Source organism: Salmo salar, chromosome ssa04 (genome assembly GCF_905237065.1).
Source record: "Salmo salar chromosome ssa04, Ssal_v3.1, whole genome shotgun sequence".
Classification (NCBI taxonomy): Eukaryota; Metazoa; Chordata; class Actinopteri; order Salmoniformes; family Salmonidae; genus Salmo; species Salmo salar.
In genome coordinates this window covers 64,675,310-64,703,292 of record NC_059445.1, presented here as the reverse complement: position 1 = coordinate 64,703,292, position 27,983 = coordinate 64,675,310, and the positions used below count along the sequence as shown (strand labels likewise).

The 27,983-nt window shown below is 42.8% G+C and overlaps 1 protein-coding gene across 4 annotated transcripts; it reads right to left on the bottom strand.

The window, feature by feature from the left end:
* Window positions 1-45: 45 nt before the first annotated feature.
* Window positions 46-27,604, bottom strand: LOC106603671 (fasciculation and elongation protein zeta-1). Of its 4 annotated transcripts, XM_014197630.2 has the most exons (11): window positions 27,224-27,604; window positions 23,761-23,859; window positions 23,276-23,644; window positions 20,901-21,000; window positions 19,780-19,863; window positions 18,883-19,051; window positions 15,554-15,879; window positions 3,458-3,538; window positions 3,253-3,328; window positions 2,791-2,856; window positions 46-1,394 (listed from the first exon to the last, which is right to left on the bottom strand). In XM_014197630.2, the coding sequence occupies exons 3-11, from the start codon at window positions 23,599-23,601 to the stop codon at window positions 1,369-1,371; spliced, it is 1,254 nt and encodes a 417-aa protein (XP_014053105.1). In that variant the 5' UTR covers window positions 23,602-23,644; window positions 23,761-23,859; window positions 27,224-27,604; the 3' UTR covers window positions 46-1,368. The 4 variants fall into 4 exon arrangements, with proteins under 4 accessions (XP_014053105.1, XP_014053107.1, XP_014053104.1 ...); XM_014197632.2 differs by lacking the exon at window positions 23,761-23,859 and having other exon boundaries at window positions 20,901-20,952; XM_014197629.2 differs by lacking the exon at window positions 23,761-23,859 and having other exon boundaries at window positions 27,224-27,603.
* Window positions 27,605-27,983: the final 379 nt, after the last annotated feature.

Sequence of the window (27,983 nt, the reverse complement as noted above, 5' to 3'; positions counted from 1 at the left end):
GTCAACAGAGAGGGGAGGGACAAAAAAAGCACTTCTGGCACACAGTTTTAGGGTAGCATGTTTATTTGAACTTGTGATTAGCAATGTAGTATTCTCATACATGGCTCAAAGGAATTCATAAAATGAGCCCATCTCATCATTGACAAACTCCATGATATAACTCCATGTGGCAGAATGGGGTGACACATACACTATTCATTAAATAAAAGTATAAAATGAACAAAACAGTATCATGATGACCTATATCAAATATCAGATCACAGTAAAAATAAATTATCAAAAGAGCACTGGATATTCAAACATCATTGGCTGAAAAAAAACATTCAAATATACAGCACCTGTAATAAGCTACAGTGCTACCATGGCAGGCAGAAAAGATAAATGGCTTTTTTATTCAAATGAGTTAAGTTTGTCAAATAATGAGAGAACTGTTCAGTCCAAATTTCCTACATGTGAGTGAAACCCATCAGTCCTCAATCTTTTTTAAAACATTTTTTTAAACTTTTACCCCTTTTTTTCTCCCCAATTTCATGGTATCCAATTGGTAGTTACAGTCTTGTCTCATCGCTGCAACTCCCATACGGACTCGGGAGAGGCGAAGGTCGAGAGCCGTGCGTCCTCCGAAACACGACCCTGCTTCTTGACACAATACCCATTTAACCTGGGAAGCCAGCCGCACCATTGGGTCGGAGGAAACACCGTACACCTGGCGACCGTGTCAGTGTGCACTGCGCCCGGCCCGCTACAGGACTCATTAGTGCATGATGGGACAAGGACATCCCTGCCGGCCAAACCCTCCCCTAACCCGGACAACGCTGGGCCAATTGTGCGCCGCCCCATGGGTCTTCCGGTCGCAGCCGGCTGCGACAGAGCCTTGACTTGAACTCAGAACTCCTCTATAATCTTTACAATGTGACATTTGGGTCTACAGACAAAATGGCATCCGAACCAAACCCCTTTGGGCCTGAGGTACAGTGAAGTAAAACATAGCCGTGTGAATATCTGATAACATCAAATGATCTCTGTAAAAACAATTCAACAAAACAAACTCTTCCCTGTATAACTGTGTGGTCACTGGACAGTATTTGCTTGTCATGCTCTGAATAGAGATGAGTTAGTCAGTTTTTCAGTGGGGATACAGTGGCCCCATAAAGTAGTTTTCAGGAGGCAGCCATTTTGGCTCTGGATGGATCTTAGTGTGCAGGAAGGACAAGGTGAGCTCAGCAAAAAGGAGTAGTTTTATTAGATGAGTAAGGTACAGAGTTTTAGATGGTAACGATCCATGGCTGACAATGAAAGCGGGGGTAGCTCATGCAGCTTGGACGGGTGGAGGGTTGCCAGATTGGAGAGTCCCCTCCAAAGTCTCCGTCAGACAGCAGCCCATGGCTTCAATTCTTTAAGTAGGACACAGCACTGGAGAATTAATTTTTTGTTAATTAGGGATACTTCAATCATCGTTATAATAATTATATGCTTTGTCAACTATCAAATTAGCTAAACATTATCATTAGCCTGTATTTTTTTTACAGCCTCATTTCACATGACATAAGTTTAGACAGGAAACACATTAATTTAACAATTTATTAGAAAATAGATGACAACACATGTGGTCTTGGCGTTAGGCTCTGCTCCTTCAGTGGAGCTCACTGCCAGAGCCATGTGTCCATTAGTGCCATTAGAATAAAGGCAGTGAGCGAGATATACCAATCCCCCAGACGGGAACAAAAGCAGAACCAAACAGCTGGAGGCTGGGGTGGTAGTAAGTAGGCTAACAGAAAACAGACAATAAATAGCAGGTGGCAACAATGGCTGCAGCAGCAGCAATATTAAGCAGCAAAGAGAAGCCAATCATATAGGTTAGCACAGCAGCAGATGATGTGTGTGAAGAACTGATCAACTCAAATAGAGCCCCACAGTGGAGGTGTCATAATACCAATAAAACTTAGCGGTCAAACAAGGAAATTGTTCCAATTGTTTTTCCACCATTAATTTTTCCCATAGGTGATTTTCGAAACACTTAAAATAAGGGCTCTGTTTCGTGTAGGCTTACCCTGGCATAACATTTTGATAACTGTGTAAGACAGTTCACAGAATTGTCATTTTTTAAAGAAATGTGGCCAATTTATTCATTACTAAATGTAGCTAACATTAGATCGTTAATCCAGAGATTCTTACCTTTGTCTCAATTCGGAAGTCTCGTCCAGATCATCATGGCCTTTGTAGTTATTTATGATAGCTACATTAGCAGATAATTATTTCATTTTTGGAGGGTAAATACAGGCGAATATATGGATAAAAGTCACCTTGTCCTAGAGAGATTTACAGTTATCAAAATGTCACGCCAGAGTAAGCATACACGAAACACAGCCCTTAATTTAAGTGTTTCTAAAAACAAATGATGGGAAAAAATGAATGGTGAAAAAGCGATTGGAACAATTTCCATGTTTGACCGCTAGGGTTTATGGGTATTATGACTCATACTGTGGTACTCTATAGACCTCCATATTAAGGTAGGAAGTGTTGTTTGAATCCGATTGGTACGATTTCAGCTGATGCTATCAAACACACTATGTAAACACTCGAGTTCCCCGTCTGAACTGGCTTCTCTTAATTATTATACCAGTATAGCCCCTTTAGGTACCATGTATCAGGTTATGTTGTACTTTCCACTTTTGTTGACCCTTACTTGGACAATATACTGTAAAGGCTTTTCAATTAGTTATTCCCTTACACTTAGAGTAATACCTATGTAATGTTAAGTGTTTCTAAACCTAATAAAGCATCAGTTACCTTTTAATATGTAGTCAGTTAGCAGTGTAGGCACCTTCTCACTGTCCTCCTTCATGGCATAAAGAACTGTGGGGAGAAAAATAAAGCAAGGTGGCTCTTAGCGCTGAGTATAGCACTGCTGGGGATTGACACACTTTTGGAGTTCTTTGAACATTGTAGGTATTGACTTACAAGTTACCTAACAGACGGGACACAGACTAACCAAATAGAAAATTAGGTTTGTACCAGACTATCTGAACAAAACTAACTTTGAGGGTAAATTTGTTTGTTTAAGGCAGCGTTTCCCAAACTTGGTCCTGGGGACCCCAAGGAGTGCACGTTTTGGTTTTTACTCTAGCACTACACAGCTGATTCAAATAATGAACTCTTCATCAAGCTTTGATTATTTGAATCAGATGTGTAGTGCTTGGGCAAAAAACAAAACTAGGAAACGACCCATTAGCTTAACATTAAACTACTTACTATTAGTGATCATCTGAAGGTCGTCCACAGTTGGAGGAGTTGCTTTCTTGTCATATGGAATTACCGTGTTTAGATACTGAACAATGAAGACAAAGAGAGACAGTTACGGAAGAAATGTAGCAGTGTTGAACCCACATGCTTCATTGTAGATTTAACACACTGATATACTTGGTGGCTAAGAGCTGTAAATGCTTAAGTGTCTGACCAGTTTGTCCATCCCTGTGCTGCCAAATGTCTGTCTGATGCCTGTCTGCAGGATGTTGGAGAGACCCTCCATACTGAAACGCTGGAACACAGACAATCACTAGCGGTGAGTAACAACAACCCTCTGTCATCACAACACAGATTTAGTAACACTTTCTATGAGACAGCTTTCTTGTGATGCATTCTAAATACATTATAACATTTCTCTATGCATTCATACAGCTTATACGGAGTTATTATGAATATAGTATATTAGCCTGTTTTGTAATGAGTGAAAATTGCGCCAGAAGAAATGGCAGCAGTTTTATGGGCGCCCAACCAATTGTGCTATTATGTGTGTTTTTTCACGTTATTTGTAACTTATTTTGTACATAATGTTTCTGCAACCGTATCTTACGGCAAAAAAGAGCTTCTGGATATCAGGACAGCGATCACTCACCTCGGATTAGACGAAGATTTTGTCTTCAACAAACAAGACGCACAAGACATTCTCCAAACACCCGGTAGGGCTGACATCCCCGTTATTTTCAAGAGGAAGTGACGCAGCTACAGAGGACAAAGAGCCGGATGCCTGGTCAGGACCCGGAAAAGGCGAGTGGGAAAGCTGCCGTTACCGTCAATACTACTCGTCAACGTGCAATCATTGGACAATAAACTAGACTAGGTACGATCACGAATATCCAACCAACGGGACATCAAAAACGGTAATATTCTATGTTTCACGGAATTGTGGCTGAATGACGACATGGATATTCAGCTAGCGGGATACACGCCGCACAGGCAAGATAGAACAGCACACTCCAGTAAGACGAGGGGGGGGTCTGTGCATATTTGTAAACAACAGCTGGTGCACAAAATCTAAGGAATTCTCTAGATTTTGCTCGCCTGAAGTAGAGTATATTGTGATAAATTGCAGGCCACACCACTTGCCTAGAGAGTTTTCAGCTATACTTTTCGTGGCTGTTAATTTACCACCACAGACAGATGCTGGCACTAAGACCACACTCAGTCAGCTGTATAAGGAAATAAGCAAACAGGAAACCACTCACCCAGAGGCGGCGCTCCTAGTGGCCGGAGACTTTAATGCAGGGAAACTTAAATCAGTTCTACCAAATTTCCATCAACGTGTTAAATGTGCAACCAGAGGGAAAGAAATTCTAGATCACCTGTACTCCACACACAGAGACGCGTACAAAGCTCTCCCTCGCCCTCCATTTGGTAAATCCGACCACAACTCTATCCTCCTGATTCCTGCTTATAAGCAAAAATTAAAGCAGGAAGCACCAGTGACTCGGTCCATAAAAAAGTGGTCAGATGAAGCAGATGCTAAACTACAGGACTGTTATGCTATCACAGACTGGAACATGTTCCGGGATTCTTCCAATGGCATTGAGGAGTACACAACATCAGTCACTGGCTTTATCAATAAGTGCATCGAGGACGTCATCCCCACAGTGACTGTACGAACATACCCCAACCAGAAGCCATGGATTACGGGCAACATTCGCACTGAGCTAAAGGGTAGAGCTGCCGCTTTCAAGGTGCGGGACTCTAACCCGGAAGCTTACAAGAAATCCTGCTATGCCCTGCGACGAACCATCAAACAGGCAAAGCGTCAACACAGGGCTAAGATTGAATCATACTACACCGGCTCCGACGCTCGTCTTATGTGGCAGGGCTTGCAAACTATTACAGACTACAAAGGGAAGCACAGCCGCGAGTTGCCCTGTGACACGAGCATACCAGATGAGCTAAATCACTTCTATGCTCGCTTCGAGGCAAGCAACACTGAGGCATGCATGAGAGCATCAGCTGTTGAGATGACTGTGTGATCACGCCCTCCGTAGCCGACGTGAGTGAGACCTTTAAACAGGTCAACATACACAAGGCTGCGGGGCCAGACGGATTACCAGGACATGTGCTCCGGGCATGTGCTGACCAACTGGCAGGTGTCTTCACTGACATTTTCAACATGTCCCTGATTAAGTGTGTAATATCAACATGTTTCAAGCAGACCACCATAGTCCCTGTGCCCAAGAACACAAAGGCAACCTGCCTAAATGACTACAGACCCGTAGCACTCACGTCTGTAGCCATGAAGTGCTTTGAAATGTTGGTAATGGCTCACATCAACACCGTTATCCCAGAAACTCTAGACCCACTCCAATTTGCATACCGCCCAAACAGATCCACAGATGATGCACTCTCTATTGCACACCACACTGCCCTTTCCCACCTGGACAAAAGGAACACTTATGCTATTCATTGACTACAGCTCAGCGTTCAACACCATAGTACCCTCAAAACTCATCACTAAGCTAAGGATCCTGGGACTAAACACCTCCCTCTGCAACTGGATCCTGGACTTCCTGACAGGCCGCCCCCAGGTGGTGAGGGTAGGTGGCAACACATCTGCCACGCTGATCCTCAACACTGGAGCTCCCCAGGGGTGCGTGATCAGTCCCCTCCTGTACTCCCTGTTCACCCATAACTGCATGGCCAGGCACGACTCCAACACCATCATTAAGTTTGCAGACGACACAACAGGAAAAGGAGGACCGAGCACGCCCCCATTCTCATCAACGGGGCTGTAGTGGAGCTGGTTGAGAGCTTCAAGTTCCTTGGTGTCCACATCAACCACAAACTAGAATGGTACAAACACACCAAGACAGTCATGAAGAGGGCATGACAAAGCCTATTCCCCCTCAGGAGACTGAAAAGATTTGGTATGGGTCCTGAGATCCTCAAAAGGTTCTACAGCTGCACCATCGAGAGCATCCTGACTGGTTGCATCACTGCCTGGTATGGCAATTGCTCGGCCTCTGACCGCAAGGCACTACAGAGGGTAGTGCATACGGCCCAGTACATCACTGGGGCTAAGCTGCCTGCCATCCAGAAGTCCCTAAAAATTGTCAAAGACCCCAGCTACCCCAGTCATAGACTGTTCTCTCTACTACCGCATGGCAAGCGGTACCGGAGTGCCAAGTCTAGGACAAAAGTATTCTCAACAGTTTTTACCTCCAAGCCATAAGACTCCTGAACAGGTAATCAAATGGCTACCCGGACTATTTGCATTGTGCCCCCCCACCCCTCTTTTTACGCTGCTGCTACTCTCTGTTTATCATATATGCATAGTCACTTTAACTATACATTCATGTACATACTACCTCAATTGTGCCGGCCAACCAGTGCTCCCGCACATTGGCTAACCGGGCTATCTGCATTGTGTCCCACCCGCCAACCCCTCTTTTACACTACTGCTACTCTCTGTTCATCATATATGCATAGTCACTTTAACCATATCTACATGTACATAACTACCTCAATCAGCCTGACTAACCGGGGTCTGTATGTAGCCTCGCTACTTTTATAGCCTCACTACTGTATATAACCTGTCTTTTTACTGTTGTTTTATTTCTTTACCTACCTATTGTTCAACGAATACCTTTTTTGCACTATTGGTTAGAGCCTGTAAGTAAGCATTTCACTGTAAGGTCTACACCTGTTTAATCAACGCACGTGACAAATAAACATTGATTTGATTTGAACCCAACAGCATTTATGAAGGCTGTTAATTTAAGAGGAGTGGTTATGAATGCTTATGATATTAAAATCAGACATCACCACAGGTCAATGGTATATTGACTGGTTGTACATTATGATGAGGGCTACAGTAATTGACTCTAGCCTCCATTCTTACATTGTCATTACTAAATAGATAGAACTACCATGGTATTGGACAGGTACAGTACCAGTCAAATGTTTGGACACACCTACTCATTCAAGGGTATTTCTTTATTTTTACTATTTTCAACATTGTAGAATAATAGTAAAGACATCAAAATGATGAAATAACACATATGGAATCATGTAATAACCACAAAAGTGTTAAACAAATAAAAATACAATGCGTCAATGTGACAAAATCTGAAATTTGGATTAGTCAGACCAAAGGACGGATTTCCAATGGTCTAATGTCCATTGCTCATGTTTCTTGGCCAAGCAAGTCTCTTCTTTCTCTTCTTCTTATTGGTGTCCTTTAGTAGTGGCTTCTTTGCAGCAATTCGATCATGAAGACCTGATTCACACGGTCTCCTCTGAACAGTTGATGTTGAGTTGTGTCTGTTACTTGAACTCTGTGAAGCATTTATTTGTGCTGCAATTTCTAAGGCTGGTAACTCTCTAATGAATTTATCCTCTGCAGCAGAGGTAACTCTGGGTCATCCTTTCCTGTGGCGGATCTCATGACAGCCAGTTTCATCATAGCGCTTGATGGTTTTTGCTACTGCACTTGAAGAAACTTTCAAAGTTGTTGAATTTTTCCGCATTGACTGACCTTCATGTGTTAAAGTAAGGATGGACTGTCGTTTCTCTTTGCTTATTTGAGCTGTTCTTGCCATAATATGGTCTTAGCCCTATTTGGTAAAATACCATCTTCTGCATACTATCCCTACCTTGTCACAACACAACTGATTGGCTCAAACGTATTAAGAAGGAAAGAAATTCCACAAATTAACTTTTAACCAGGCACACCTGATAATTTAAATGCATTCCAGGTGACTACCTCATGAAGCTGGTTGAGAGAACACCAAGAGTGTGCAAAGCTGTCATCAAGGCAAAGGGTGGGTACTTAAAAGAATCTAAAATATAAATTATATTTTGATTTGTTTAACCCTTTTTTGGTTACTACATGATTCCATATGTGTTATTTAATAGTTTTGATGTCTTCACTATTATTCTACAATGTAGAAAATGGTAAAAATAAAGAAAAACCATTGAATGAGTATGTGTGTCCAAACTTTTGACTGGTACTGTATGTTCGTTGATAATCTGTTCCTGGATATGGACGGGCTGGTCTATGCTGTTTCTAGGGTTGCACATTTTGGGGAATATTCAGAGGTGGAAACTTTCCGTGGGAATATATGGGAATTAACGGGAATATATGGGAATTAATGGAAATATATGCAAATGAATATTAATACCATTTAAATGTAGATGTTTTTTGCATTGGATATATTTACCGTATCATATGGAGACAGAAACATAAACCTTTTACCTTATCCTAAGTAGACATCATTTGCAAATTATTAAATCCTTCCAATAGAAAAAAAAACGATTTAGTTACGAATTGAACTTTAATTGAGTTGACTCTTCACATAGGATGATTTCACTGAACAACACAAGAAATGGAATATTGAATGATCCCCAATGATCCATCGCATCTCCCAAAAATGTTTGCTTCATACATCTGTAAAATGATAGTCTAGAAACGAAAGCTTTGGTTGTCTTCCTCTCAGGCTTCCATGTCTTCTTCCTGGGCCTCCTCAATGTCCACCTCTTGAACATCAGACTCTGAGGCCTCATCTTCACTGTCACTTTCCAACCTTGTTGAGAATGGCTCGTTGTCAGGCTCAAAAAGCCTCAAATTTGCCCGGATGGCCACCAATTTTTAAACCCTTGTATTGGTCAGCCTGTTGCGTGCTTTTGTGTGTGTGTTCCCAAACAAGGACCCAGTTGCGCTATGAGGTGGCTGATGTTGGTGGGATTTGGAGGATGATGGAGGAAACAGAGGAAAGGGCCTCAGATTCACAAAGTCCCTTCCACCAGGTGGCTGTGAGATATGTTGGCATGACTGCCATCCCAAATAGCTTACTTGGAAGTGTACTTCGCCAGACTGCCAAGAACCTTGCCCTCATCCAGGCCAAGGTGGCGAGACACGGTAGTGATGACACCATAGGCCTTGTTGATCTCTGCACCAGACAGGATGCTCTTGCCAGCATACTTGGGGTCCAACATGTACGCTGCGGCGTGTATGGGCTTCAGGCAGAAGTCTTCTTCAGGCAGAAGCCGCTTTTTGATGTATTTCAGAACTGCAGTTTCCTCTGCTTGGAGCAACAGTGAAGTGGGCAGGGCAGTACGAATTTCTTCTCTTACATCTGCAAGCAGAGTCTGTACATCAGACAGGATGGCATTGTCTCCCTCAATCCGTGCAATGGCTACTGCTATAGGTTTCAGGAGTTTCAGACTGCTTACCACTCTCTACCAAAATACATCATCCAGGAGGATCCTCTTGATGGAGCTGTCCATATCAGCAGAGGGTGATATGGCCATTTCCTGGAGATCCTCCTTCCCCCCCAGGAGACTGTCAAACATGATGACAACACCACCCCAACGGGTGTTGCTGGGCAGCTTCAATGTGGTGCTCTTATTCTTCCCACTTTGCTTGGTGAGGTAGATTGCTGCTATAACTTGATGACCCTTCACATACCTAACCATTTCCTTGGCTCTCTTGTAGAGTGTATCCATTGTTTTCAGTGCCATGATGTCTCTGAGGAGCAGATTCAATGCATGAGCAGCACAGCCAATTGGTGTGATGTGTGATGTGAGGGTAGGACCCCTCCACTTTAGACCAAGCAGCTTTCATGTTCGCAGCATTGTCTGTCACCAGTGCAAATACCTTCTGTGGTCCAAGGTCATTGATGACTGCCTTCAGCTCATCCGCAATGTAGAGACAGGTGTGTCTGTTGTTCCTTGTGTCTGTGCTCTTGTAGAATACTGGTTGAGGGGCGGAGATGATGTAGTTAATTATTCCATGCCTACGAACATTCGACCACCCATCAGAGATGATTGCAATACAGTCTGCCTGCTCTATGATTTGTTTGACCTTCACTTGAACTCTGTTGAACTCTGCATCCAGCAAATTAGTAGACAAAGCATGTCTGGTTGGAGGGTTGTATGCTGGGCGAAGAACATTCAGAAATCTCTTCCAATACACATTGCCCGTGAGCATCAGAGGTGAACCAGTTGCATACACAGCGCGAGCAAGACATTCATCAGCATTTCTCTGACTACGTTCCTCCATTGAGTCAAAAAAAATTCTGATTCCAGGAGGACCATGAGCTATTGCTATCGATAAGGTGTCTGATTCATCATTTTCACCTCGAATAGAAGTAGAGGGACTTTTGTCAGAGGTTGCTTGTTGTGAGCGCTGAGGGAACTTTAAGCACTTGGCCAGAGGATTCTGCATCTTTGTTGCATTCTTCACATATTATTTGTCACAGTATTTGCAAATGTACACAGCTTTTCCTTCTACATTAGCTGCAGTGAAATGTATCCACACATCAGCTAGAGCCTGTGGCATTTTCCTGTGAAGATTAGAAAAAAATGAGTAAAAAAAAACAAATATAATTCCATGTACAGATAAATAGTTAAGCACTTAGATTAAACAACTCCTTTGTAAGATAAATGTTTTAAGATGAAACAGGTGAATTAACCCTCCTCAGTTAGTAGGCTCAAGCAAGCTAAAACTCACATGGTAGCAAAAACTAACTAGCAGAAATTGTTAACAAGTTAGAAATTATTTAAACACACTTTGCTGTAGGCTACTATTTACTAGTTAACAAAAAATCATGTATGTCATTTAAAATATATTCACACCACCCAGTATTGTAATCAATAGCATCTCATTAGTGTGCAAGATCTTGAGAATGAGCTTTACATGTGATCGAAGACTGCACTGCACATGTGATAGAAGAGTGCACTGGGCATGCAGAGGGTTGCAATTCCATTGAATTGGGGATAGTTTAACCAAAATATGCCACAAGACCTAGAATTGCCTTATGTGTATCCCACAAAAAAGGTTCACTGTTATAAGCTAACTTTTTGATGAATTTAAGAAAAGTTCCCCAAATTCCTGGCCTCAAATTCCCATGGAAAATTTCCGACCTTTTGCAACCCTAGCTGTTACTGTAAGAGAACCTATGGTCACTTCCTCTGTGAGTACTCTGTCTGTTCTTCCCGTAAGTTCAGTTAGTTAGGACCTAATGGTATCTCGGTCCATTATCTATGTTGATGTGTGAGGGAGAGAGAGAGAGAGAGAGCTGTCTGGCTTGGAAATGGATGTGTATGGACATTAAGCCCACATGCGTGTGTGTGTGCATGCATGTGTGTTGACAGATACACGCATGCACGCACACGCGCACACACACACACACAGAAAACTACAGGAAAAGGAGGACCGAGCATGCCCCGATTCTCATTGATGGGGCTGTAGTGGAGCAGGTTGAGAGCTTCAAGTTCCTTGGTGTCCACATCACCAACAAACTAACATGGTCCAAGCTAGAGGTCAACCGATTAATCGGAATGGCCGATTAATTAGGGCCGATTTCAAGTTTTCATAACAATCGGAAATAGGAATTTTTGGACGCCGATTTGGCAGATTTTAATTTTTTTTACCTTTATTTAACTAGGCAAGTCAGTTAAGAACACATTCTTCTTTTCAATGATGGCCTAGGAACGGTGGGTTAATTGCCTTGTTCAGGGGCAGAACGACAGATTTTTACCTTGTCAGCTCGGGGATTCAATCTTGCAACCTTACGGTTAACTAGTCCAACGCTCTAACCACCTGCTTTACATTGCTCTCCACGAGGAGCCTGCCTGTTACGCGAATGCAGTAAGAAGCCAAAGTAAGTTGCTAGCTAGCATTAAAGTTATCTAATAAAAACAATCAATCAATCATAATCACTAGTTAACTACACATGGTTGATGATATTACTAGTTTATCTAGCCTGTCCTGCGTTGCATATAATCACTTAGGTACACGTTGCTCCAACCATAAACATCAATGCCTTTCTTAAAATCAATACACAAGTATATATTTTTAAACCGCATATTTAGTTAATATTGCCTGCTAACATTAATTTCTTTTAACTAGGGAAAATGTGTCACTTCTCTTGCAAAGCTCAAAATTCAAACTACAGAATTATAAATATTTAACTTTCATAAAATCACAAGTGTAATACATCAAAATAAAGCTTAACTTCTTGTTAATCCAGCCGCTGTGTCAGATTTCAAAAAGGCTTTACGGCGAAAGCACACCATACGATTATCTGAGGATAGCGCCCCGCACACAAAAGCATGAATTTTAACCAGGCAGTTGCGCCACGAATGTCAGAAATAGCGATATAATGAATGCCTTACCTTTGATGATCTTCTTCTGTTGGCACTCCAAAAGGTCCCAGATACATCACAAATGGTCATTTTGTTCGATAATGTCCTTCTTTATATCCATAAAAATTCAGTTTAGCTGGCGCGCTTCAGTCAATAATCCACCCAGTTTCCCTCCATCAAAATGCATACAAAATGAATCCCAAACGTTACTAATAAACTTTTCCAAACAAGTCAAACAACGTTTATAATCAAACCTTAGGTACCCTAATACGTAAATAAAGGATACAATTTAAGACGGAGAATCGTTATTGTCTTTACCAGAGAAAAATACCAAAGAACGCGCTCTCTTCCACGAGCTTGGAAACACTACAGCCAAAATGGGAGCCACCTAGAAAAATTACAATTTCTGGCTCATTTTTCCAAAAACCTTTATGAAACTCTTTCTAAAGACTGCTGATATCTAGTGGAAGCCCTAGGAACTGCAATCTGGGAGGATTTCACCTTATAATAAAAGTGACAGCCATTGAAAACAGTGGTAGGCTGAAATGTTTTTGGGGGGATGGTTTGTCCTCGGGTTTACGCCTGCCATATCAGTTCTGTTATACTCACAGACATTTTAACAGTTTTAGAAACTTTAGAGTGTTTTCTATCCAAATCTACCAATTATATGCATATCCTAGCTTCTGGGCCTGAGTAACAAGCAGTTTACTTTGGGCACGCAGCAAGAGCGACATCGCTGATATATACAGAGAACAGAGTCTGCCCGAGAATTGAACCCTGTGGTACCCTCATAGAGACTGCCAGAGGTCTGGACAACAGGCCCTCCAATTTGACACACTGAACTCTATCTGAGAAGTAGTTGGTAAACCAGGCGAGGCAGTCATTTGAGAAACCGAGGCTGTTGAGTCTATCGATAAAAATACGGTGATTGACAGAGTCGAAAGCCTTGGCCAGGTCGATGAAGACGGCTCCACAGTACTGTCTTTTATCGATGGCCGTTATGATATCGTTTAGTACCTTGAGCGTGGCTGAGGTGCACCCGTGACCAGCTCGGAAACTGAATTGCACAGCAGAGAAGGTATGGTGGGATTCGAAATGGTCAGTGATCTGTTTGTTAACTTGGCTTTCGAAGACAACGAAAGGCAGGGCAGGATGGATATAGGTCTATAACAGTTTGGGTCTAGAGTGTCACCCCCTTTGAAGAGGGGGATGACCGCAGCAGCTTTCCAATCTTTAGGGATCTCGGACAATACGAAAGAGAGGTTGAACAGACTGGTAATCGCGGTTGCAACAATGGTGCCTGATAATTTTAGAAAGAGAGGGTCCAGATTGTCTAGCCCAGCTGATTTGTACAGGTCCAGATTTTGCAGCTCTTTCAGAACATCTGCTATCTGGATTTGGGTGAAGGAGAAGCTGGGGAGGCTTGGGCAAGTAACTGCGGGGGGTGCGGAGCTGTTGGCCGGGTTTGGGGTAGCCAGGAGGAAAGCATGGCCAGTCATAGAGAAATGCTTGTTGAAATTCTCAATTATCGTGGATTTATCAGTGGTGACAGTGTTTCCTAGCCTCAGTGCAGTGGGCAGCTGGGAGGAGGTGCTCTTGTTCTCCATGGACTTTACCGTGTCCCAAAACTTTTTGGAGTTAGAGCTACAATATACAAATAAAGCTAGCCTTTGCTTTCCTAACTGACTGCGTGTTTTGGTTCCTGACTTCCCTGAAAAGTTGCATATCGTGGGAACTATTCAATGCTAGTGCAGTCTGCCACAGGATGTTTTTGTGCTGGTCGAGGGCAGTCAGGTCTGAAGTGAACCAAAAACTGTATATGTTCTTAGTTCTACATTTTTTTGAAAGGGGCAAGCTTATTTAAGATGGTGAGGAAATTACTTTTAAAGAACGACCAGGCATCCTCTACTGACGGGATCCTCTACGGAACTTAATGATGGTGTTGGAGACGTGTTTGACCATGCAGTCGTGGGTGAATAGGGAGTACAGGAGGGGACTAAGTACACACCCCTGAGGGGCCCCAGTGTTGAGGATCAGCGTGGCAGACATGTTGGTGCCTATCCTTACCACCTGGGGGCGTCCCGTCAGGAAGTCCAGGATCCAGTTGCAGAGGGAGGTGTTTAGTCCCAGGGTCCTAGCTTAGTGATGAGCTTCGTGGGCACTTTGGTGTTAAACGCTGAGCTGTAGTCAATGAACTGCATTCTCACATAGGTTTTTCTTTTGTCCCAGTGGGAAAGGGCACTGTGCAGTGCGTCATCTGTGGATCTGTTGGGGCGGTATGTGAATTGGAGTGGGTCTAGGGTATCCGGGAGCACACTGTTGATGTGAGCCATGACCAGCCTTTTTAAGCACTTCATGGCTACCGATGTGAGTGCTACAGGGCGGTAATCATTTAGGCAGGTTACCTTCGCTTCCTTGGGCTCAGGGACTATGGTGGTCTGCTTGAAACATGTAGGTATTAGACTCAGTCAGGGGGAGTTTGAAAATGTCAGTGAAGACACTTGCCAGTCGGTCCGCGCACGCTTTGAGTACACATCCTGGTAATCCATCTGGCCCCGGGGCTTTGTGAATGTTTAAAGGTCTTGCTCACATCGGCTACCGAGAGCGTTATCACACAGTCATCCAGAACAGCTGGTGCTCTCGCGCATGCCTCAGTGTTGCTTGCCTCGAAGCGAGCATAAAAGTAATTTAGCTCGTCTGGTAGTCTCGCTCACTGGGCAGCTCGTGTCTGGGTTTCCCTTTGTAGTCCGTAATAGTTTTCAAGCCCTGCCACATCCGACGAGCATCAGAGCCGGTGTCGTAAGATTCAATCTTAATCCTGTATTGATGCTTTGCTTGTTTGATGGTTCGTCTGAGGGCACTAACCACTAACCCACACATTGACTCTGTACCGGTACCCCCTGTATATAGTCTTGCTATTGTTATTTTACTGCTGCTCTTTAATTACTTGTTCTTTTTATTTCTTATTCTTATTCGTATTTTTTTAACTGCATTGTTGGTTGGGGCTTGTAAGTATGCATTTCACTGTAAGGTCTATATCTGTTCTATTCGGCGCATGTGACTAATACAATTTCATTTGATTTGGATACACACACCATCATCATCATCATCATACAATATTGGTATGTGTCCCTCCCTCAGTGCTAACCTTCATAGGCATGGAGGCGGGCTTGGAGTCTGTGCAGGCGTTGATCATAGTAGGTGTACCACCAATCACGGTCGTGGTTATCGCGTTACCCTGCAGACTGAGGCCCTTGTCGACCCGGCGCCTGCGCTTGCCCGTGTCCCGCTGCTCCTTCTGGCGGTTCTGCACCTCCATGAGGGCCGTGATGAATGTGTTCTTCACCTCCTTCTCAAACTCCAGCTCGTCACGACGCGCCAGCTGGGTGACCAGCTCCTCAGAGTACTCCCTGATGGCCGCCTCCACCCGGCACAGCAGCTCCACCAGGGCCGAGCTGGGCATCACACTCAAGCCTGGAGGGAGAGAGAGGCATGGAGGTCAGGTATAGAGCTACAGTAGCCTGGAGCCCCGCTCTGCATGAGCTGAATAGCCAAATCCTATGGCCATTGTCACAAACAGACAGATCTGAACCCAGGCAAACTGACATAGGTCTGGAGGGAGGAGGGGAGGAGACGTTGGTTGTAATCAGGTATAGAGCTACGCTACATTAGCCTGTTGATTCCAGATGCTGTATAGCCAACTCTTACGGTCATTGTTACTAATAGATCTAGGACCAGGCTAACTGTACATATAGGTGAACAGAGATTCAATATGCATAATGTTATATACTGTATAAGGGATATCAAATTGCTTTCCTTGAGGGACAAAGCACAATGACATAAACTGCTTGGGAAAAAGAAAACCTGGGCCTGCATTCATAAAACATCTCAGAGTAGGAGTGCTAATTTAGGATCAGGTTCCCCCTGTCAATATAACAATATTCATTGTGATATAAAAGGCAATACTGATCCTAGATCAGCGTACTTTGAGACACATACTTTGAGACACTTTATGAATATGAGCCCAGTACCACTTCAGGCCTCAAGGGCAGGAATTGAATAGTCCTGCTGTATACATACAGTCAGTGATGTGTATTCATGGATGCCATGGGAAGTCAGGCTTCACATTTTTTTTGACCAATAATAAAAATGTATAATAATAATACAAATATTTATTTTATCTCTCTGTGTTTCATAATTGTACTTCAATTCACAAGAGGCTGAATGTATCTTAAAGGAGAAAGCATCCGAGCGAGCGAAACAGCGCCCCTCTGTCTCTCTACATGTAGGCCATCAAGCTGATGCTGTCCGGTCCAAACGAGTATGACATTGTTGCCGCCTGTAGCATTGAATGCAAGGGAAGCCAGCGAGTATCTGGCCTCCCTTGACAAAAAAAGTATAAAAAAATGTACCAATCAGCGTTGAGCTATACTGAGTGAGCTCAACTGTGAATGGTCCTGGCGCACCAAAAAAAAGTGTCAAGGGAAGCCAGCTTGGATTTGGCGTCACTCCTATCAAATCCCATTGAGAGCATACTTGAACTGTTGCACCTCGTTGTGTTGTTGTCCTCCGGTGGCTAGCTAGCCAGATTGCTAAAATTGGCATTTTCCTAAATTAGCCATGGATGGAAATAGGGATTTGGACTTGTGGTTTTAGGGATTTGGACTTGTGGTTTTACTTCATTCTCCGTACTGGCCAATGATTATAACGGTGATTCTGATCCAACCATTAATTCATACATTGTTGTGCCCCTGACCTGGGAGGATGGAAGTTCAATATGTAGCTAGATATAGAAGGCTAATGTTAACTAGCTAATGTTTCCCAGAATGGAAGTTAGGGTAGCGAGCTAGCATTTTAGCCAGGTAGCCTAGGACAACAAAAAATAAAAGCGTGTACAGGTATGACAGAGTGATAGACTGTTTCGTCAACATGAAAGAGAGGAGGATGACATTGGAGTTTCTCTACGAGTCAAAATGTTTTTCTACATTCACAAACACGCACGCACACACATAAATCAGAACCATGGACAGCCACATCACATTTAGCTTATGTGGATTGAACAAAACATTTTTGGGTATCTTTTAGTTGTCACTCTATTAGGCTAAGCAGAGGTGAATTGATGATGTTGAAATGTTGAAGTTAAAATGGTGCTGGAATAGTGGAGGCAGCTGCTGTTTTCTTTGCGACTTGCAGTAACTCTCTGAGGTTCTAAATCAATAGTTGTTTAGTGGTCTGAAAATGTCAGAAACATTAACTTGCTTGTACAAGCTTTAGGTCATGTAACTGTCTGTTACTGTACATGCAATATGCTTTGTGGACTTTTGTTTTATTTTTTATTTAACCTTTATTTAACTAGGCAAGTCAGTTAAGAACAAATTGTTATTTACAACGACCGCACTATGGGACTCCCAACCACGGCCGGTTGTGATACAGCCTGGATTCGAACCAGGATTCGAACCACTTCACTGGACAGAGATTGCTATCTGGTTTTGTGATAAAATAAAGGTGTGGTTGAATTTATTCTGGCCACTGTCTTCTTATTTCTCGGCCATTAGGCCTATATATCACAGTCGCAAGGCATATGAATTAACAGGTTATAGAGCAAACAATGCAATTATCACAACACATAGATTGTAATGTCTTTATTGGGGGGGTGGGCTTGGCTTCCCCAGTGATGTTACCCACACACCGCTACTGCATACAGTATATGAATTGATTACATAAATGGGAGGAAAGTGGGATGATATCACCCGTATGTCACCTATGACGTTTTTCATTGGTCTTGACATTAAATTCTGAGAAGAGGAACTGGCCTTTGACGGTTTCTGTGACTGTGGGTGATACTGTCCAATACTACTACTATTTTTGGAAGTAAACACACACAAACACACACCAAGCAGGACAAATAAAAATGTGTCTCATGCAGGGGAGCCACATGGTTACACAATGTCTTTCCACAGGGAACCATATTGAGTGTGTGACATGGCCCTCTGAAATGATCGACTCATACAAAAAATGCCTGCTGTAGGTTTGTCCAGTTATTCATCCTATATTGACCATAGAGGCTGAAGACTGATGAAAGTTCCAGATGTTTACTCAGGTAAACTGATAAGACAACCATATTGTCTGAACTATGAACCCTCACCCAATCAAAGTCCTATAAGCAGGGCGTTAGCCTACTGAGCAAACCCTAGCCATTAACTCAAACAAGTTTACATATTTTTGTCTCGGAGAAGGTTACTCAGTGACACAGTCACAGCTCATAGCACATCTTTAACCACTACAAGATCGGTCAATTGTCACTTTCTTTTTACACACTGTTGTATGAACAGGAAATAGATTTTGGAAAAGGTGTCTGTCCACAACTCCAATGAAAATCTCAATTGGACCTTGAATTGCTACAATTTTCATTTAACTCCTTGGTATATGTGACTTGGTGTTTAACCCTTCAGGCAACCTTAGTTTTTGGACACTTACCTTCATAAGAAGGCATGTTGTTATTGGAGGCCTGGGACAGCTGTCTGATCTCTTCCAGAAGGGATGGGTTGGTCTTGGGTGAGGAGTGTCCACTCTCCTCCTCGTCGTCCTCCTCTGTCTCACCAGGGTCCGGAGAGTTCTCCATCATCTCAACTATCTCCTCAATGACCTTGGAGAGAGAGAGATGGAGGGAAGGTAGATGAATGTACAGTAGCCTATGCTATAATGCAGAAGGGAGCTACTTGAAATAAATAGTCTTGCTATACATTTAGCCTTGGCCTAAATTGCCTTGGCCTTTCTAACCACTATTATTATAGTATATGGGGGGGTTAATGTATTCTACTTTTGTATGCTTTAAACTGTCTAAATTAGATTAAAGTAACTGTCCAGAGAGAATCTCACATTTAAAAGTTAATATTCTGTTAACTCATACCCAAATAATGTTGTTGACTCATCTTTTATTCATATTTGTGGCCAAAACATAAATTGGAGAAAAACCCACCTCTAACTTATATCTCAAACAGACCATTTCAAAAATGTTTGCTACTTCCTCATAGAGGATGATGGTCAATAAGCGGTCTACTTGCATTAATATTTTTATTGACCGGTATACACCAACACCATTCTATTGTTGGGGTACGCACACACCATTCCAACACAGAAAAGCTGCTTTTTAACATACTTATTACAATTTTCTTTTAAGGAAAACTATTTAACTTGTGTTGTAAATAATTATAGGTCATATTTCATAGAAATCTGGAAACACTGGACAGTTACTTTAACTAAACCCAGTAATATACAGTACTTAACTGGAAGTCCTACCAAGTCCTTTGGATAACAGGAAGTACATGTTTTTTAAATATTTTTTTTATAGGAAGTACATGTGTCTGTAGTCACCTGATCAGCAGTGAGGAGAGGCTCCTCGCTCAGGCAGTTGGCATTGTCGTTCTTCTCGTTCATCTCCTCCTCTTTTTCATGAATCTGTAGAATACAAGAGAGAACGAATGAAACCATGGAAACCCATTCAGCCACATTAGTCCTACAGTAGCTTAACTTCTTAGTATTGGAAACAGAAACCATGGAAACAAGGTTTATAAATAAGAGTACAGAAAAGCCATTCACCTATATTGGATTTATCTTTAGATTATTAGCATTGACATTTAGGGAGCTAGTGAACATGGCCCAAATATGACCCCATTATCCCCCTCTCTGCTCTTCATCTGAAAATACAATTTATTACCCTCGAGTTTAGAAGCCAATTTTAAAGTGTTTGGGTTGTGCTTAGTCAGACTCAAATTGCCCCAAATCTATCTATTGTCCATTGACTGTCTATTTTGTACTTGATTGCTTTTGATGCTCATTGTTTTTATGCCATTGGCCTCACCCCAGTTAATCACTACAAGGATGTCAATCAGTAATACACTAAACCGGGGGCATGGAAGGGTAAATGCTGATGGAATGCTTTCCACTGTTTGGAGAGTCGCGTATACAGTAGCTTCCTGCTGGGGACTGTTTGTCTGCGTATTGGCCCTGACCCAGCCCTGTGCCTTGGCCCTGACCCAGTGCCTGCAGTTGCATGTGAGAGCAGACTAGATGAGGAGAGGGAGAGAAGGTGTAGGAGGGTGGTGGTTGATTGACAGATACTAAGTAGCATGCAGTCAAGGCAGTTCAGCCTTGATTTTTGGTGTCAGGTCAGGTGACGTTAGTACCACAAGCACAAGGCATGAATGAACATCCAGCCAGCCAGCCAGCCTGCCAACACACTCTAGCTAGCACGTTTGCTAAAACGTTGGTCTCCCACAGCATGTTCTCCCACATTGCCTCACTAAAGAACACACTGCAGTCAGTCAAACATATCCATTCAAATAAAAGTCTAAAGATCTAATGAAAAAATGTACTTCCAAGATGTTGTCTCAGAATGTTGTCTTTCCAGTTGAGAAGAAAGGGGGTTGGAAAATGGAGAAACATGATTCTTCCGATGACCTTAAAGTATTTTGGAGTATATTGGAGGGCGTTACCTCCTGATCGGAGAGGTTGCCGTTGAATCCCTCTGAGTTGGGGTTGTCCCAGCTGGAGACAGAGGAAGGGACGTAGTTATCCATCAGCGCATCCCACACACTGAAACATGGACATAACAAACACACATTCAGTCACCAACACTGCAACGCAACAAAAATACACTGTAAAAATGCAACAAACAAAAAAAAGGAGATGTAAACACACTTAGCCACCAACATTGTAACAGGACATCTCATTTACTCAAATACAAGACAAACACTCAGTCACCAATCATGGAACGGTCAGGACATCCCACACACAACACAGCACAAAACACTATCAGTCCTCAAGGCTGTAACTATCAGGAAACAGGCTCTTTTGGGGGGGGGGCATAGAATGGTAATTCAATAATAATCCCAAATTCTGTGGTGGTTTGTGATTAAAAGAATTTAAGGAGGAGGATGGATTACATCATGAAGAGAACCATCCTTCTCTTCCTCCCTAGATGACCCTCCTCTTCCCAAATCACATTTGATAGAAATTGTCAATTGTATATCTGCAGCCATTTTCTTCTATCAGTGTTCCGTTGAACATTTGCAGACAGTGAATGCAGAGGAAGAGATGTTCACATCACTTTATTGTGCTTCATTCTCATTTGTTGCTCTTTTATTTCACTCTGTTTTGAGCGGTCTCTCAAAAATGATGTCCCTGAACTTGTCAACATAATTAATCAAATCAAAATGAACATCAAAATCCTCCCTATTGCAGTCCAGGCTGCAATGCACACAGTCAACTAACAATAAAATCTAAACTCACAGTTTACACATTTTTAACAGGTGTCCAATGTGAATAAGTATAGATAAAAACAGCCCCTTACAGTATTGTGCAGGTCCTCCTCGAACTATAAGATCCTCGGTCCAATCAAGGCTTTAGCCTTGTGAAAATGACCAGAGTAGAACTCTCCCTTTGTTTCCCCTTTCCGTGTTTTTCCCCCAGCTTGGCATAGCACCCAAACCCTACCATCCTCTTAGTGGCACTGCCCAGCCATTCACCATGCAGGAAACAAGCAGACATTCATCAGGACTCATGACCTTAGAGGTCATGCCTGTTGTGTTGTCCCACACACACACAAACACCCACACACCAGCCATCTCTCCATCTGCCAAGCAGGAACTAGCTGGTACAGCACCGTCCCATATGTTTGCAAACCTTTAGTTCATCTGGCCATTAGATTGAACCGATCATTCCATTAACTGTGTTGCATAACATAAATAATCTATAAACTATCACATTTGGCTAGATAAAATAATGCTTGGATAAATGTGTATATATTCCTTGCACCACTACAAGGATAAGGATAGGGGAACCAATTTCAAAACATTCAAATCAGAAACATCATATGATGCAGTTTCTAACTCTGCAGTGCAATGTAGAATACAGTAGATCATCAAATGCAAAACAAGGTCATTAATGCACCCCCACATGCTAACAACAGCATCCCCAACATACATCTTTGTATATCATTATATATCATCAATACTTTGTCCTTCGGTCCTATGTACTCTGAATATGGATCAATAGGCATACCCAAGGGCACCTACAACCAAGCTATTTTTAGCAAGAGGGTTTATTTCCACCCAATGCGAGAATGTCTGTGTTTCTGCTTCAGAGGCTGTTGGCGAATGGGAGTGCTAGCTGCCTGCTGGTAGAAGCAGGGACAGACCAAAAGTGCGTTCAAAAATACATTTAATAATTCAAGGCCTATACCAGCTGTGGACTTACTGGGGTGGGCAGGGTCACACGGGTGGTTTGTGTTTTTGTGTTTTCTCGCCTGGTGGGTGATTTGGTCGCTGTGAGGTGGGCTGAGTATCAGGATCTGAGTGCTGGGTCATGAGCTATCCAGTGGTATTGTTATAACAGTAGTGGTATATCAGCCAATGCTCTGTTTAGCTGATAGCTGTGATGACTTGTGGTATTCTATCTAAACTGTAATGAATGCATAGGTGTAGTGTTCATAGCTGCTCCTTCACACCATACCCAGACTTTACATGCTCTGTTTGCAGTAAATAGTGTGCCTTATGGATAGGATTGTATAGTCACAAAAGTATGCAGTATGAAGACAGAAGAGGAAGACATCATCAGACATGATGGACTACCTAAACAAGTAAGCACTGACCAATGCTTTGTTCAAAAGATTGCTGCAAAGAATGTGCCATATTATCAAAAAGATTACTGGGGTGCATTGTACAACCCAAAAGGTAAGCAGCTGAAGTGAAAAATCACTTCCCCCGTGATACACCATTTGTATCTTAAGCTCTTATCACAAAAGCACAGACCCTTTATGCTGAGGTCAGACTTAAGCTTAAAAACCCCAAAGGTGGTGGCCGACACTTACTCTTCATCCTGCAGCCGCTCCTCGTCCTCCTCGGTGTGAGACTGGTTGCGTACGGGGGCCAGGCCCTCTGTCTTGGTGTTGTAGTTGTGGAAACAGACATTCAGCTTCTCGTCAAACTCGTTGACCAGGTCCTCCATGGACTTGAAACTCATCATCTCAGAGAAGTTCTCCAGTTCAGAGAAGTCCTCACGGGTGATGGGGACCAGGGGGGCCATGGGGGCCAGGGGGACAGTGCTGTAAGTGGGTCGGCTAAGGGGCATGTCCTCTACCCGGCAGGGCCTGAGGTCCTCGAACTCCTCATCCAGGCACACAAGCGGGGCCTCCATGGTGGGTGTCCCCAATCACAAGTCAATGACAGAGAAAGGAGCCCTAGCATAGGGAAAAAAGAGACCAAAATTTGAAAACAACATGGACTTTACAGGGGGTTGCTTTTTTGAATTTGCGTCATTAGATCATACTCCAGAAACACTGTCAATACCACTGACCCAGAATTTCTGGGTCCCAGCACCGGCACCAGTACTTCAGGTCTCAGGAAGACATTAGCGATGCTAATTCGGCCATCTGCTACATCAGCAGTAGCACATCTGATTCAACAAACAAAGGCTTGGTGGTTAGTTGAATCAGGTGTGTTAGTGCTGGGCTGGAGTAAAAATACTTGATTACATGATAAATTCACACATCAGTTAAGAGTAATTTCAATTGGATATTTACCAATAAAATACACATAGAAATGTTGCAGCAAGTCTGGAATGGCAAAGTCCCTCCCAGACAAAGAGGAAGGGACTCAGCTGGACCAGGAGAGACCCAGTCCCCCAGGGAGCCAAAATGGTTAATTAAGCAATACTGGTGGGATTTCATTGATGAGGAAAGGGATTCAGGGACTGACAGTCATTATAAAGACACTACAGTGTCCACCCATTATGTTGTCTTAAGAGCGATACTCAACAAAAGAAAGGGCATAGCTAGCCCTAAATTTAGACAATGTGCTAATTATAGATTTTATCACCGTGGCAAATTCTGTTTCACAGCAAGATTGTACCAAGCACCATGAAACTTGGGAAACTGTCACGTCCTGACCAGTAATAGGGGTTATTTGTATTGTAGTTTGGTCAGGACGTGGCAGGGGGTCTTTGTTTTATGTGGTTCGGGGTGGTTGGTTGTTTAGAAGGGTGTTTGATTTATTATTTCCGGGTTTTGGGCTATGTTATATGTTTTGTATTTCTATGTTCATTCTAGTATTAGTATTTCTTTGTTTAGGTCATTGGGTGTTGGACTCTCAATTGGAGGCAGGTGTTTCCTAGTTGCCTCTGATTGAGAGTCCTATATATAGGTATGTGTTTGTGTTGGTAGTTTGTGGGAGATTGTGCTAGGTATAGCTTTTATGCCTTACCGGCCTGTTATTAGTCATTGTGTTTTGTGTACGTGTTTATTTTGGTTTTTCCTTCTTTGCCAATTTAATAAAAGAAGATGAGTGCACATAACCCCGCTGCGTTTTGGTCCGACAATGATTTTTCTTTATCATCTGACGAAGAAGAACATGACAGAAACATTGTTCAAGACGGACACTAACCAACTTAAGTACAAATCCTAAACACTTAAATCTACAGTATATGAGGTCATATAGCTATAATTATCAGACATCCTCTGATGAATTACTCTGTATGTAATTCTTCATATTACTATCCTGGTAAGTATGGAGTGATCTGTACGAAATTAACAACAACAGTTGATTCTTGTGGAAGACTGTTGGATGAAAGTTGTGTTTCAGTCCAAGTTCTGATGCAGTGCAATTACAGGAGTGAGAGCTAAATGTACTAATGTTTTTCCTGGATCTTTGCATATAGCCAGGGAGTGTCGTGGAAAGGAATCCATTTAAAACAAGATTGTGTAAGCCTCTTCCTTTCTCTCATCACATTACTTAGCAAAGTGCCACTTCATCAAAAGACAGATATTAATCTTTAGCCCCTCCTTTGTGTCTCTGTCTCTTTCTCCCATCATACCCACCCTTATTTTCTGCAGAGAAGCCTCTGAGTATGTATTCATATAGCATCTCAAAGTTGGAATGCTGATGTAGGATAAGTTTGGCCTTTTCATACACGTCGACCTAGAGCATTCCAAACATGCTCAATGGATGACGTCTGGTAAGTATGCAGGCTGGAAGAACTGGGACATTTTCAGCTTCCAGGAATTTTGAGCATATCCTTGTGACAAGGGGCTGTGCATTATCATGCTGAAACATGAGGTAATGGCGGCGGATGAATAGACAACAATGAGCCTCAGGATCTCGTCACGGTATCTATGTGCATTCAAATTGCCATCGATAAAATACAATTGTGTTCGTTGTGCATGCACATACCATAACCCCACTGCCACCATGGGGTTTACAGCCGCAAACGGATCGCCCACACGACTTCATACACGCTACCTGCCATCTACCCAGTACAGTTGAAACCGGGATTCATCCGTCAAGAGCACACTTCTCCAGTGTGCCAGTGGCCATCGAAGGTGAGCATTTGCCCACTGAAGTCGGTTACATCTCTGACGATGAGCTTCACTGAGATGGTTTCTGACAGTTTGTGCAGAAATTCTTCAGTTGTGCAAACCCACAATTGAATTAGCTGTCCGGGTGTCTGGTCTCAGACCATCCCGCAGATAAAAAAGCCGGATGTGGGGGTCCTGGCTTGGTGTGGTTACACGTGGTCTGCTGTTGTGAGGCCAGTTTGGATGTACTACCAAATTCTCTAAAATGACATTGGAGGCGGCTTATGGGAGATACATTAAATGTAGTAAGAGATATTTGCAGCTTTTCATGACTACATGAGAAGCTTTGAACTTTTGTTAGTTCTTAGTCCATGTGTAAATGAACATCTTGCAGGTAGATACAAAGAAAAGACTGAAAATAGCAGAACATTATTTTGTTCTGGTAGACTGCCGTGAAATCACGGCTGAGAGTGACAATATGAGTTTGTTTGCGTGTTTGTGTATGTTTGTATATGTATGCCCATGTGAATGTATATGCAGTGAGTGTAATGGTGTGCATGCATGTGTGTGTGAATGGGACATTTGACCTTCACCTTAACCAATGGACCCAGGTAATGGTGGTGTTAACCTACCACTGTTTTGCTCCTTGCCTGGGGCCAAAACACCCACAAACCACCAAGACCAAAAAAAACATTTACATTACATTTACATTTACGTCATTTAGCAGACGCTCTTATCCAGAGCGACTTACAAATTGATGCATTCACTTTATGATATCCAGTGGAACAACCACTTTACAATAGTACATCTATATCTTTTTACATAGTACATCTATACAAACATAGTATACAAATATAGTACATCTATATAAATCTATATAAAACAATCACAGAATCTCATCAGATGTCCTTTAATACAATGTAACCAAATAGCTGTCCCCATTTTAAACTGGCAAAAACAAACGCTAGCACACTGACTGGAGAATAAATCAATATTTGTTGTTATGCAAAATCCATTGCCATAATTTCATTCCATAAGATCTTATGGCTATAAAATAAAAATATATAATCATTTTTGGACATATTTGGGACAATTCAATTGATACAGCGATGGGTGGATCATATGGTTGCATTTATCTCAGAACAATACAAACACGTCTTCTGCTATTCATATTCATATGGCTGTGTGGCTGCCTGCCGAAGCCTCTCTCTGTGGTAAACATGAATATTAATAGGAATATGTTTACATCTATTACTTTCATTGGTTACATGAGAACATGCTTGTCAGTTCCCATAGCCATTATGGAAGAAAATGGATTTGGGGTAAGAAGAGAAGCGAGAGGGAGAGGATGAGGGGACGAAGAGATGGAAGACAAGACCATGGTTACATAAGAGGGAGGGAGATGATGGAAAACAATGATGGAGGGAGAGGTGGAGGTAGAGAAGGATAGATAGAATGATAGATTACCTGCAGTAACTGTGCCTCCTGTAATATGGCTTAGAAACAGAGAGACGGTCCCTCCTTGTCCTAGGCAAGGCAGATCTGCATTACAGCACCTTCCTCTGCAAATCCCAACACTGGCCAACCAACAGCAATTACAGTCGTTCCAGAGACTTGAGAGAAAAAGAGGACGAGAGAGAAAGAACCATGACAATGTCCGGTGCTGTTCTGTCCGTCCGTTCTACTCCACTAACACACAGCCCCCTCGCTTATCTCTTTCTGCTGCTAGCAGCGCGTTGTTTTCGAATCAGTAAGCAGCCTCAGCCACAGAGAGAGAAAGAGAGAGAGCTACATCACCTGCCTGCCTAACAGAATCATCATCCCCCTCTCCCCTCCTCCTTCTCTCCCTTTGTCCATACCTCCCTCCTCCCCCTTCCTTCCTTCCTCCTTCCAAGGCTCAAAGCCCTCAATATTAATGAGGAAAAGGGCAGGGGGAAGGTGAGGAGGTGAAGGGAGAAGCAGCTGCACCATGTGTGTACTGTAGAGACCAGGCAGACTGTGTCCGCCATGGCTACATTATTAGGTTGTCCTGGAACCTGCTACTTATCATTCTATGTGTAGAATGGCAGGAAAACTAGCTTCATTGACCAGAGCCTGTGAATACGTTAGCTAGGCTGATTAGCATTTTGACAGGGACAGAATACTGCTGGAACAGAACAGAGCTGAAAGGAGGGACCCTGAGATTGGTGGTGGTGGTTAGTTTGCTTGCTAGCCTGTGAAGGAAGAA